This window comes from Rattus rattus, chromosome 12 (assembly GCF_011064425.1).
Source record: "Rattus rattus isolate New Zealand chromosome 12, Rrattus_CSIRO_v1, whole genome shotgun sequence".
NCBI lineage: Eukaryota > Metazoa > Chordata > Mammalia > Rodentia > Muridae > Rattus > Rattus rattus.
In genome coordinates, this window is record NC_046165.1 from 64,835,573 (window position 1) to 64,850,215 (window position 14,643).

General features: G+C 43.6%; 1 protein-coding gene across 4 annotated transcripts in view; it reads right to left on the bottom strand.

Moving 5' to 3' along the window:
- Positions 1-232: 232 nt before the first annotated feature.
- Positions 233-14,643, bottom strand: part of Cab39l (calcium binding protein 39 like) — a 101,339-nt gene continuing 86,928 nt past the window's right edge. For all 4 annotated transcript variants that reach the window (XM_032917215.1, XM_032917216.1, XM_032917218.1 and 1 more), the window contains 2 exons: positions 9,973-10,116; positions 233-2,119 (listed from right to left, as the gene is read on the bottom strand). In XM_032917215.1, coding sequence (XP_032773106.1) covers positions 1,940-2,119; positions 9,973-10,116 — 324 coding nt within the window. In that variant the 3' untranslated portion in view covers positions 233-1,939. The remainder of the gene's footprint in view (positions 2,120-9,972; positions 10,117-14,643) is intronic.

Below are 14,643 nucleotides of genomic sequence, written 5' to 3' on the forward strand. Positions count from 1 at the left end.
TCAATCTGGTGTGTCCCGCCAGAATGGATCCTAACTGATGAGGCAACAGGGGGACATAGTGACTGCTGGCTGGTGCTTGGTCCTGGGATGCAGACAGGCCTCCTACTGCAGTGCCCAGGATGGTGGCATCAGAGTCTCACTATGGCCTTGGGGGCCTCCTGGCCTGGGGCCTTTCCTGTTTCAGGACAAGAACTCAACTGCACAAGTAAAGGAAGAGGAATGAGACCAAGAGTATGTGGTACTTTTTATTTGGTCTTTAAACTGTGCTTCGTATTAAATATGACCTTTCCCAAGTCTCACAGTATTTCTAGTGATTTCTGTGTAAACACACTGTGATGGCGAGCTTCAGTGTCCCCTCTAAGTGAGTAACTTATAAACTCATGTCAACACCCAGCCACCTCATGTGCTGCACCTCAGATCCTATAGCTTTCTGTCCAGCAGGTCCACAGCCAGGGTAAAGAGAGGCTGGGAAAGAACTGAAACAATTAAAACATGGCCTTGCCTGTGTTCCGTGATGCTATGGAAACACATTTAAAGTTTTTTTCATCTCTTTTAATCAAATAAGCAAATCAAGAAAGGTCAAATTCTAAGGGGTTCAATGCTATCAGGAAAAATAAAAATAATCTGACTTCCATGACTGAAGAATGCAGGACACCAGGGGGTGCATGGAAGCAAAACACTTGAACCAGCCAAGAAGCAAGGTGCCCTGCCAGGCAATTCTCCGGTGGGAAGCCCACGAAAGGCATTTATACCTGAGAACACACTTCTCTCCCTGTCTCTGGGTGGAGACATGTGTGCCCAAAGACAAGGAAGACAGCAGCCAGGTGCCCTGGGGATCCAGGCATGAAGAGCTGCCGGCAGGCAGTGGTTGCTTCAGTGCCTGCGGAATTATCTTTAAAGTCCATTTTAGAGGTCTTAGGTCTGAAAACAAACCGTGACCTTTAAAAAAAATAACTTTCCTCTCTGTCCCTGTTAAGGGGACACAAATGAACACCGTAATTATTCTAGTATGAAAGAGAGTTCATTTAGACTTTTAAGCTTCTCACTGAAGACACTGATAGACGGTTACAGAATGACAGTTATTACAGAACAAACTGGACAAGAGAACCTTTCTTTGGTTGGTTGAGGCATTCTTTATGCATGACTTTGCTGATATAAGTCTCTTATGATCCTCTATAGCCATGGTTTGTATCTCCTGTGATTCCACCTCTCAAAACAGTCACCAGGAAGTGTTCTTTCCATGACAGCGACTAGTGAAAGAGCCTCACACTCCCTGACCCTCAGCGGTGCTGACAGAACAGTGATTGTGGCCTCCTGTCTGCAACTCTCCTGTGAGCGTCACAGTCCACAGGTGTTCTTGGTCCCTGCAACCTCTACTGATCTCACTTGGCCCTCAGCTGCTCCCAGATTCGCCCTCAAAAGTGGGAATGGGCGTGGGCCACAGGTCAGACATGGGGTACAGTGGGGAGGAATTGAGCTGGGAGATGACACCTGTCCCCCTTACATGAGTCAGAAGCCACTTCCTACCTAGCAGGCAGCAGGCAGGGAAGGAAAGTGCACACAGAGCAGACAATGCTGCCCTGTCTCCCAGCTCTTCAGTGTCTGAAAAACCAGATGAGTCCCCTCCCCATTGTCTGTTTCAAGAAACACATGTGTTCCTTGATTTGATGTCCTGGGTGACCTAGGGTCCAGTTCTGGACTTACACCGTCTTTATCAATATTTAATATAATGGTTGATTCCATAAGCAATCACAGACTTGATTAAAATGAATGTATTATTCTAGATTGATTTTTTCCACTCAAATGTTTGTATTTCATCGACTTTGAACAATCAGTTGAGAAGGTCAGGGTTTTCAAAGCCTTCCCAAGAACAGAGACTTTGAAACAACACTGTACACAAGGGACAGGGAGACAAATGGCTGTCAGGGCAGGACCGTCTTCATGGGGCCGCTTTCTTCAAGTCTCGAATCTGTTTAATCAGGTAGTTCTTCTCATCAGCGAACTGCTCATCATCTGTCCTTTCTTTCTGGAAGCTGCTCAGAAACTCAATGAGTTTGGGTTGATTCTTTAACAGGATCTCCACAATAGGCTGCGTTTTATGGGGGCTGGCCACAAACACCTGGAACAGAGGTGAACGTCTGAGCCATCATTTCTGAATGATTCACAAACAAATGACAGGAATATGATATGCTAATCCTTGCTGTGTCTGTTTTCTCCATAGCCAGTCTTCCGTGGGGAGTCTGATCCCTCAGCAGGGCCTAATCAGCACAGCCTCCCTGAGAAGGCCACAGAGGAACAGTCTTTAGCACTGCTACCCACAGCAACTCCACCCTCAGAAGGCCAGGGGCCCACAGAGGCCAGAAAGAGGGTCCCTAGACTCCCACCCAGCAGGCCTATAATCGTAAGGTGATAAGAGTCTCGGCCTCCCAGCTACACTGTACCTCAAGCTCCTTCACAGCCACTGGAACAAGGAAAGCACAGGGTGATTAGTAAAGAGCCTTAGAGGAGTACAAAGGAAATACAAGAAACAGCATTCAGGCAGACAAACTGAGGCTGTAACTCACGTTCAGAGAAAAGAGCTCCAATCAGAAGCTACCCTCACACATTAAGGAACTAGGGATAGCAGCAAGTCAACACAATGAACAGAAGGAGCAGAGACAGAGGAGTTTCCATGGAGAATAACTACAGCCAGAAACTAGCTCCTGAGAGGAAGTACCTTGATGAGCTCTGGCTAGACTGTCAGACTTGGATTATGAAAAGCTAACCTTAAAGTGGAGCACTGCTAACAGCTGAGTAGGGCTGCGATCCAACAATGTACTAGTTCTCCATCTCCACACTGCAGAGGCAGCTGCACCCACAGCAGTGCGGGGAAGCAAGGCTGGCTCTCAGCTCCGTCTCCTTTTCACGGGGCTCTGACTCCAGCCCATGGAAAGACACTTGCTTATATTCAGGATGGGCCTTCCCACCTCAGCTATAACCTAATCCAGGCAGTCCCTCACTGACATGTCAAAACCTCGTCTCTTCAATTATTTAGGTCTTGTCAAGCGGACAGTCAATATTAACCACCACATACAACTAAGAAAAATGGTCAAATTCCTCAAATCAGTAAACAAAACCCACAATAAAGAGAAGCCCAGGCCAGGTGACTTTTGCTGGTAAATTTCTACCTTAGGTTAAAGAAAAATGAACACTAGTGTTTTTCAATTTCTTCAAAGAAGAATTGTTCCTAGCCCATTCTGAGGCCAGCAATACCTTGACACCAAAGCCAGATTAAACAATGAGAGAGCTCTCAAAGCATGCTATCCCTTATGAATGAAAGGCCAACTCCTTAAGAAAACATTAGCAAAGTTAGCCTCACTACATAATAACAGGGTTATATACAATGACCAGCTGGGACTTAATTCCACATAAGAAAATCAGCAAAATGCCCGCTGTACTGTATTTTCCACAGAGATGTACTTACATCCTAACCCTGAGCACCCAAGGGTGTCATTTTCTACGGAAGCATGAACTTTACAGACACAACAGGCTAAGATGAAGTCGTATTAGGTTAGAAGGCCCCCGTCTAAGGCAGGTAACATGGAGCCTCACATATGGAGGTGTGCAGGCATTCAGAGAGGAGTGCCACATGCAGTCAGGTAATGGAGTAATGTGTCTACAAGGAAAGACTGCTGGTGAGCAATCACCAAAAGCTAAGAGACAGGACTGAAAGAACGAACTCTACTGACACCTTATCCTTGGCCTTCTGGTGTGCTGCATTGGGAGAGAATACACTTTTGTTCTTTTTAGCCCTCTATGGTACTCTGCTATAGCCCTAGGAAGCTAATGTCACAGCGAGTGAACGCAGGAAAGCCATGTGGTCATTTCAATAATTTTACAATTTGACAAGATTCAATTCCTAAATAAAAAGTATCCATGAGACAACTGCCACAAAGCTGGGTCCTCACTTTACACCCTCTACAAAAAACATTAAAAATGAACCAAAGGCCAAAATAGAAGAGCTACAAAGACATCTGGAGAAAAGTACAAAGGATAATTCATAACCTTGCCTAAAGGGCCAGGAACAGAAGCAGTGAGATGTGCTTCACTAATTGTTAATGCTTCTCTATAAGACAGTGTTAGGAGGGTGGGAGACATTATCTGTAAATCATGGGTCTGACTGACTTCAGATCTAGACTATACAAAGACCTCCTATAACAAGCCCAATCCACCTAGGATGCAAAGGATTTGAGTAGCACTTTCTTAAAAAGAACGAAAGTGACCACACACACCCACACCCACACCCACACCCACACACACATACACACCCTTTAGGGCAATGCAGATCACAAAATGTAAAACAAAAAATAAGTGTGCTATGGAAAAGACTGGCATCTCCTTGGTAGGCAAAGCAGTGAGTGACAAAAGAATCCTGCCCCAACATAGGGAAAAGGTTTGTTCAAAAACACCACAGCTGTGTTCCGGTGTCCACAGCAGGAGCAGTGCCAGCCTCAAGTGCTAACAGCCCATGTACCCACTAACTGAGGAGTGGACGTCCATCATCATTCTGAGTCGGCCGCGGCCATTACAAGGAGCAGTGTGCTGACCCGGCTACACCAAGGATTTGACTGCGTTCATACAAACAGGCAGATCCCCAGAGTGAAAAGCAGACGGTGCCTGTGAGGTGCCCATGGGAAGGGAATGGAGAGAAATGGCTTAGGGCAGAGGGTTTCCTTCTGGGGTGCAGTGATGTGTTGACATAACTCCTGGGTGACAATACTCAACAGGGAGCTCTGTTGTTAAAATAGTCAGCATGTGAAGTTTTACAGACAAGGCTTTTGTTAGAATAAACTAAACTTTTTACTTACAAAAATGGTGTTCTAGATTTGTTTACACTGTTACACAAACACCTGCTGCTCACAGAGTGCCTGTGAGTATGGTAGGAATCGCCACGCTCAGGCCTTTTCTGGTTGGTGTTTGTTTATAAGAGTGCTGCTAAAGTTCTAATTACAAATTGCCTGGCATTTCGTGGTAAGTACATAAATAACTCAGAACTCCATAAAAATAAAAAAAAGACTAGGTACATTAGGCAAACCATGCTCCTTTCAGACGCCTAGGAGAGTTCTCAGGCAGGCGTGCTGGATGGACTCCAAAGCCCACACCCTGTACTAAAACCCAGCAAAAATGTTGAGGTTGTTTGCAAGCTTTAAGGTTTTCCCTTAGTTTTTTTTTGTGCATGGCTCTGAGCCCTCTCTTCAGGAGGCAGTTGATCATTAGACGTTCGTACTGACTCTGACTGCCTGAGGACTTACTGGCTAGCTGAGAGGAGGCTTCATGGTGGACGCTCACTGCTGACTGATGTGTTCAGAACATGCTACTTTCAAAGTATCTCTAAACAGAGGTAAATGCATGAAAATAGCCCATGGCTTTTTGAACTGCTGTCTTAATGCTTGTATCCCTCAGTTTACATAACAGGTCTCAGAAATATATGGAGTTTCAAGCACAGAGAAAAAGTCAGTAGCTACATTCAAATATTTTTAATTCAGGAAACAAAATGTTTTGTTTTCCGTTTTAAATCTGAATGCTTTTTATAAATGAAAATTAAATCTTGCATATATCTTAACCGACTTTATTCAAATTCTTTTTAGCAGCAAGGATTTGAACTGGTGAGGCACTCAGTGCTTGTTCCAGCGTTGTTGTCTGCTAGAATACTTTGCCCGTGTGACATGGAGTTGCCCATGTACAAGTCCATTTCATAGATATGTAAATAAAGTAACTATTCTTACACTCACACCACACCTACACACCCCACGACCACCAACTGGCAGTCTCAGAGACATCAGTTTGCTTCTGTTCAAGAATGACTGGCCAAGTTCTACAGGGGAGCTGCCATGCCATGGCTGACGAGGCTCTTTGAACACCAATGCAGATAGTGAGGGTGGTAGAGGCCAGCAAGCAGGCTGGAAGTTGAGGTTCCCAGAGACACTTGCAACACTGCTCTGACTTTTTTGACATGTGATATAGGTGAGAAAGCTGGGAAATGGTGAAAAAGCACTTACATTTAGCTCTTGTGAGGGCGGGGCACTTGTGAGGCCTTGGGCTTCATTCCAGCACCACAATAAATAGGAAATCAAATCAGTTTCTAAACTCCCCCACTCAGACATAATGACTACAAATAATGCTCATGGAGCCTTCCATCTTAAACCCTGGTCTGTCTCGGTCTCTGTCTCTGTCTGGTACCAGGGGCTGAGTCACCTAGGGCCTCACACATTATTACAGCTAAGCACTCTACCACTGTGTTATAGCTCAGTCCTCTTGCTTTTCAGGACTACCCTGAAACCAGCAACCCTCCTGGCCAGCTTCTGGAGGAGCTAACACTACAGGCCATCATAGACCTTCACACAGATTCTTTGTATGTTAAGAGCTGGTCTCCACTTGAGCCTCAGTTAGGGCAGACTCTGGGTACTGGCTATCTAGTTATACATGCTATCTCCTCTCATCACTGCAGGTCTGAGGGGAAGACTGCTTGCTGTGCTCTCCAGGTAAGCCTTGGAGTTCAGGAGCCCAGCTGGCTACAGGGTGGTGTTGCCCGTGCTGTGTCGCATGCAGGCATATCAAGCTGTGGTTTAAACTGTTTGCTCTTACTCATAGGCAAGAGCAAGAAGAGGGACAGGTATGCTCAAAACATTCCTCAAAACTGTAAAACAGTTTCAAAAGGAAATAGCAGATCAAAGCAAAGGACCAGAAATACCTCTGATCTCTCTTCTCAAGTTTTTTTTTTTTTTTTAAAGGATTCTTCATATTGTCCTTGGATGTCTCTTGTATACCATTCAAGTTTTAAAGTTTTAGAGCCAGTCACACTGAGATATGATTCACATATTAGTCTACCTGGCTGGCTGATATATATTCATAGTCTAATGATTTCTAGTATGCTTACAAAATTGTGTCATCATAGTCAACTCTAAGACAGTTCTGTCACCCCAAAGAAGCCCTACACTCATCAGCAGTCCCACTTACTGTGCTTCCCACCATCAACCTCCTGCAGACATTTCATACTGACGGCATCATGTAACTCAGCAGTGTTCTCTTGGCTTATCCCTGCTGTGGAACGCACTAGTTCCTCACATCTCACGGTCAAATGACTGAGTTTTGAGAAGGAGATGCAGTTCCTGCATGTATCCATTCGGCACTCACGCGCACAGTAATTACTCATTAATATTATCAAGCTCCTTAAGTTACCACCAATATCACACAGTGGTTTCCCTAAATACCTGACGTCACACTAAAGCCCACAAGTAGGAGGTGAGGTTCACTGGTAGAGTGCATGCTAATTTGTCCTTGACTCTCCCACAGAAATGGCTTCCTTAGTCACAAACTAGGGTTCTCCAACTGTCTAACTTTCAGGAGGGTGAGGGGCATGGCGTCCTGCTGGGGAAAGAGCTAACACAGAGGGTGAATGCCAGCACTGCCCTCGCCTAGGTGCTCTGATACATCCTGGAGGTTTCACACAATTGCTCTGACTTTCACCCAGGATTTCCCATGTGGCCGCTGTACTTTCCAGGGCCACTGACTGCCTGAAATGGAGTCTCACAGGAGTCCTGGATTCAGGTAGGTGACGGAGGTGGCATTACTAGCCTGAAAGGCATTTCCAGGAGTGTGTCCCATGGGTTTTCCATCTTTACAGAGGCTGCTTTGAGGGGTGAATAACTATTCATACAGAAATAAAAAAGTTTAGGACTCTTGCTTTTCTAAATGGCAAAATATTATTTTTGGGAAATAAACAATCAAGTGCCAAGGTGCAGGGTAGGCCCAATCTACACACACACAAGTAAACAAGTGGTTAGCTATTTTTAAATGTTCCTACTCTGTCCAATGATTAGGGGAACTAAATTCGGATAGTCTGAGGATGGAAGCAGGCTATTTCTAGCTTGCCATGAACTAAATCTTTTTATAATCATATGCTTCTGAACAAGATTAGATGACACTAGATTTCACTTCATATGACAGGGTACACATTTTTGGGCACAGAGTGGCATGGTGCACAGTTTTCTGAACTGCCACTCCTCAGGAGGGTCTGAGGCAGGTAGGTCTGCCAGTCTCTGAGGCTTATTGTTTCCTGGAACTACACTCACACTTTCTGTTTGATTCTGTGGACTTACTTTTTATGTGACAGTTCTAACACAAAGAAGAATGTGGGGAATACTATGCCACATGTCATCACAGATGCGCAAGCTGCACAAGGCCAGCAGCCTGGCTTGCTTTGACCCTGAGTACAGCCATGACACCTCCCCTTCATACCACTCTCTCTCCTGAGGTGATCACTCTCCTGTACTTGTGTCTGTCTCTATCACAGGCTCTAAGACTGTAACTACAAAGCATGAATCCAGACAGAGACAAATTTCAAACTTAAAAAAAAAATTAGATGCTGACTTTATTCACTGTGTCTGGATGTGGCCAGATCTCAGGCTTAAATCCAGTACAGTAGACATCTCTACCCAGCTCTTCAAAATGGCTACAGGTGACCTATGTCTTCTTTACCAAGCACACTTTTGAATCAGCTTATCAAGTTGCAGAAAAAAAATTCTGTTCGGATTTCAAGTGGAATGAACGAAACTTGTACAGTTAATATTTTAAATATCCTAGTGCCTTTATGGGTAATAAATATCTGGTAACAGAAAGACTGAGTTTCTAACTTGTCAAAGCAACTGTTGCCTTATAAACTCCTATGTTATCCACTAGTAGACAAGGAATTCTGTCCGTGAATATACATTTTAAGACCAAACATTCCTGGAGTTTACTGAGCTCTTATTCTAGACATCAATTATAAGAGAACAACCAAGAGCTGGCCAAAGTGAGATGCATAGCAGGAACTGCAACATACATCACAGTAAGAAATGGAATTAGTTGTCCAAAGCTCAGGGCCATTCATACTAGAATAAAAATGCCCAATGATGAAGTAGGATGCCTATAAGACTACTGTTCTGAAATTACACATAAAACAGTACAATGTGACAAAAACTAGGATTTAAATTGTTAGTGTAATATGAATAAAACCAGGGGATAATCCCAAAGATATATCCACAGTAGTTTTGAGTATGGGATGACAATGAGCTTTTACCCTATACATTCACATATTATCTGAAGTTTCTGGGAATAACACAGAAATAACTGTTACTCAGACAGCAGAGAAGAATGTAGAAGAAAGACCCCATTTAAAAAGCAGCGACAAGTGAGCCGGGCGCTGGCTGCATCCTCAGGACTTCATTTGGGTTCCAAGAGGAGACAGTGGGAAGCAGAAGCCAGCATTTCCATTCTAGCTTCCGCTCTAGCTATGTCTTTAGTATGTGTGAGTATGTGTGCCTGGGTATGGGGTGTGCACATGACTGCAGCAGCTGTGGAGACAGAGGCATCAGATCCCTGGAGCCGACTCTGGTGAGCCACCACACATGGGTGCTGGAATCTGACTGGGTGCCCTGCGAGAACAGCAAGTACTCTTACCCACCGAGCTGCCTCTTCAGCCGCACGAAGCCTTCATGAAGAGAAGAGGAAGAACTGAAGTGCTAAAGTGTGGTGGCAGAGCCTGGATGAGGCTTTGCCTCACTGCGCTTCCCATCCCCTTGGCCTCCAGGGAGTGCTAAAGTGGCCTTTACCAGGCAGGTCAAGTTTGGTTCATTTTTCAATGGATTTTTAATTTGAAAATGACTCTATCTTACTGCAAGGTACTGGGTTGCAGGCTCTCTGAAGTTAGGTCGGCTTGATGCAAATGTGAGATTTCTCTAAATTTATAAATTTATACGTAAAGGTCAGAGGCAAACTTTCCCAGCTGTGGCTAACACTCAAAGTGTGGTTTTCTGTAATAGATGAGTAGAAGAATAAGTTTGCAAAACAAAGAGATTGTATAATCTTCTCTCAAGGAAAGGAAAGCAAAAAGCAGAGGCCTTGCCTGCCATTTCAAAGTTAGAGAAAAACCATATCGAGGCATCAGCCCTTTACCTTAAAGACATGGAAGGCTTCGAACTGGATGTTTGGACTTTTGTCCCGAAGCAGGTTCATCATGAGTTTCAGGTTCTCTGGCTTGCTAATATATTTGGTCATAATGGTGAAGTTGTGGCGGTCCAGGATCAGCTCACCCAGCAACTGCAAGAAGACACAAACCCAAAGCCATTATGTGATTCTTCAATGTATCTCACCTAAGCTGAATGGAAACCTAAGGCTGGTGTAGAGTGAAGAGCCGGGAGGTGCTTAAGAACAGGACGCATCAGGCACTGTAGACCTGCCTAGGCCGGGCTCCTCAGGAGGTAGAGGTAGGAGGATCATATGAACCCATGAGCTGCAGACCAGTGAGCACAGTGAGACAGCATCTCACACAACAGCCAGCCAGCCAGGCCTGAACATGGTATTTGTTATTTCTCTAAGCTTTCATGCTTTTGTCAATGTTAATTCTTAAGTCAATCTTCAGCCACTCACTGCTCAACATACCGAGAGACAGCCTAGTCAGAATCATGTCCATCACTCTGCTTCCAGCCATGTACTTCTACAGGAACAGTTAGGCAGAGCACCGGCACAAAACTCTGCATTCCCTCTCCTGAATGAATGCACTTACTGGTTTACTGGAAGTTTTCGTGTTAAATAAGTCTTATCCTGGACTTGAAAATTTTTTTTAGCAGATTTATTTGCTTGATTTTACGTGTGTTTTGTCTGACTGCATGCATAAACACATGGTGTCTGTGATTGGTGCCTTCAGAGGTGAGAGGAGGGTGTGCTGATAATCAAACTCAAATCTACTGACTTTTATTATGAAATCTGATCTAAGGTCAGAAAAATAGACAAACACCCTGAAGGTATTTTTAAAAATATATTGTGGGGTGTGTGTGTGTGTGTGTGTGTGTGTGTGTGTGTGTGTGTGTGTGTGCACATGCAAGCAGAGAACCTAGTGACAACCAATTATCTTCCGCAGTGAGTCCCGCGAATTAAGCGTGGGTCATGAGGTTTTGTGGCAGGCATATATACCTGCTGAGCCATCTTTTTTGGCTCAAAACTTTTACAAAAAAGTAAACAGGGCTAGGGATACAACTCAGTGTAGAGTAACTTAGCATATGTGAGACTCTAGATTCAATCTTTAACATGGCATTACAAAATGTACAATCAAAACATTGTATAGTGACATATCAATGGTTCTCAAAAGGCCACATTATTTTGAAACAACGTTAAAATACTCAAAGTGAGACCTGCTGCAGCCGCAGGAGCGTCTAAGCAGTGCACCAGCACACTTCACGCGCAGATGCCCCTCACTTTCCGACTGTTCCTAAAGTTCCCCTGAGCAGCAGGCCGCACTGGTGGTTACAGAAATCCTGGACAGGAAGGAGAGAGCACAGCAAACAGCAGCTATGTCTTTCAGAGCAGAATTCCAGGCGTGTGTGTACACGTGTGTGGGAGGGTGTCTGTTAGGAGACAGCCATCTTCTAATGTTGCTTATTTTGTCTATTCAACAGTAAGAACCACATACAAGATGAGAATTAGCCATTTGCTGGTCCTGCTCCTTCTCCCTGGTGAGAAACTGTGTAATTAAACTTTATTGGAACCTCCCTGTCCCAGTAAAGCTCCCAGGGCTCTCCTGGAAGTTGCCTTTGTTCCTGGCTTCCCGCCCCACCCCAGCCTGTCTGTGGCCACCTGTCACTGTCCTCTTCCTTCAGCACCACACACGTTTGGGGAAGTCTGCAGGTTCTCTTCGTTCAAACCAGCAGAGCTTTGTCAGTGGGGACAATTTTTGACACTGATGTCTCTGGAATGTCTCGTCAGCATGGACCCATAATTCTTGTCTGTTGTACAGACTCACCTGGATGTTGTTGGCTGACTAACTTAACATCTTTAGAAACATTTTTTTTCTTTGTTGATAACATAGAGACCTGTCAGCTCCTCAGTTCATTTTCCCTTGTTTCTTTTCATAATAAAATACTTTTCAAGGTTTGCCATTTTCTGGTTTTCAATGACTCTTAAACATCTAGCTCCTCATCTTTACTACCAGTTTCCTTATTCAAACGCTCCCACTCTATCTGGATAATTCCAAAACCACAATGATTTCCCTCAGTCTATTAGTCAGCAACCAAAATGATATTCCTGAAAGTCATCTGTATTTACTATTAATTCTATTTATACAGCAAATAAACAAATGCCTCGTTTCCAAGGGTTCAATGGGAAACAACTCACTAGGATGGAGTTGTGGGTCACGCACAGAGAATCACTTTGCATCCTCACTGCCTCACGCAGTCTTCCTTGTCTGCTGAGACTCTGCTTGCTCTCTCCTCTTGAATTTTGAGAAACACCTTCATTACTGTCTGTCTGAATTGCCACCTCTCATGTCTAGTTCTGAACTATGTTGATCCTCTTGGTCTCCTAGCACTGCCTCTTGGCTTCTGCTTTTTTCTGATAAACAGAGTTTCCATGAATCTGTTGATGGATAACCCACAGAAGGCATGGTGTCTCTGTCTGTGCCCTCCCAAGCTAACCACGCAGTGGATATTGCTGGGGCTAGCCTAACAAGTAGGACCTCTCTCTTCTCAAAATGCAGAAAAGATATTTTATTACAGCAGGAGTTGTAAAACTATGGGAAACCTATGAAAACACGACTTTTGAAGGCTTAAGGCCTACCCCCAGGAGCACAGCTAAGTACTGAAGTAGCTGAGTCTCTCTGGGTGAAGACTTGCCCTGTGGGAGAATTAGAGCACCACCCCCTGCACTTCCTGGTTCACCTGAAACTCACCTGGTAACCCAGGGAGATCTTTGTCTCCCGAGATTGTCTTTATCTAGATATTCAAATTTCATTTATCTCTCCAAGAGGATTGGAAAAGTTCTCATTACGGGGGCAAAAGGAGTGCTGCTTTCCTGAACCTTTAGCTCAAAGGGCTTTTCACCCTTCAAGATAAGGAAAGTACTCCTGACTGTAGAGCCAGGAAGGGCTTTTCAGCTCTAAAAATATTTACCTGTCTACCCAGCAAACACACAATTTAAACACAAGTAACAAAGGAAACTTCATGTTTTGAAACATCCTAACAGTGGCTTTACTTAATGTCCTCTGTCCCATTCCAGGGGTCTACTTGCCTTTTTTTTACTATAGTGGTTCTGGAGAATAACTTGGAATCTGGTATGGTGATTCCCCTGGCTTTGTTCTTTTTCCTCAGGGTTGCTTTGGCTATCTGGGATCTTTAGTAATTTTATATAGAGTGTAGGCTTGTTATTTTTCTATTCTGCACAGAATGAAGAAAAGGTAGTATACATACACAATGGATTTTTTTTTTTTTTTTTGAGACAGGATTTCATGTAGCCCTGGTCGGCTTAGAACTCACTACGTAGTTTAGGATGACCCTGGAATTTTGATCTTCTACCTCCCTAGTGCTAGGTTCACAGGCATGTGTCATCACACCTGGATTGTGCAGCTCTGGTGACTGAATGCAGAGTTTGTCTGTACTAGTCAAGGACTTAGCAACTTAACTATAAATCTCAGCCTACAGTAGGGTTTCATTTAATCATAAAGAAGAATAAAGTATGTTATTTGCTGGAAAATGGATACAACTGGAGATCTCCATATAAAGCAAACGAGATCCGAAAGGCAAAAATCACCTGTTTTCTCTCATTTATACTTACAGGTAAAAATCACTTGTATGCCCATATGCCATGGAGATCAAAGTGAGAACTGGAGAAATAAGGAGACTAGAGGGCACAGTATATGATATACTAGGATGCAAATCTTTGTGAAGCTCGTGCTACATACAGCAAATATACTGCAGTAAATTTTTACATAAAAATTTATAATCACACTGATTCTTCAATGGATTTGTTACCATTACATTTATGAGCTCAATTTAGATTAAATCATTCCAATTTCATCTCTGTTCACACAAACTTACAACTATAGCCAGATGTGGTGGTGCATACTTAAAAATGCCAGATGTGGAGACATGAAGCAAGTTCGAGGCAAGCCTAAGCTTCATGAGAAAACCCTGCCTTGAAAAATGAAGGGCTGGGAGCATAGCCGAAGCAGCGGACATTTGCACAGCCTGTTTAAGATGCTGGGATCCCCAGACGCCCATACTCCCACACACAAATATCCAAGACCTTAGCTCAACATGCTCCAGACCTATTACTACTATCTTCCCTTCTTGAACTACAACCTTAAAGTAAGCATGTTCAGGGGGAGAGAGAGAGAGAGAGAGAGAGAGAGAGAGAGAGAGAGAGAGAGAGAGAATATATGATAGCAAATAGCAATATGTCCACCCCTAAAGTGCTTTCCTATATGGAATAGCTTAGATTTCTCTAATTCAGTAAGGGCATTACTTTGGAACAACTCCTATATTATTAGTGCCACAGGTAGTAAGTATTTTTCTATTCTTAGCTTTATATTAATCAAGATGTGAAGAGTATGTTTAGTTTTAAGTCTTTTGGCCATTTCCTGTCTATCTATTTTAATTAACAGTGATAAAGACAACAGTGAACCACCCACAGTGCAATATGAAGAGTTATAAAGCAGGGTTATTATTCTAAGTAAATGGAACAATCTACATTTAATTTAATCAAGTAGCTAGTCTAACTAAGAGGGTTTTCCCAAAATGTGTTGTTTTAATGAAACTGATCAGAGCCAAAAAACAAAACAAAAACAAAAAAACAAAA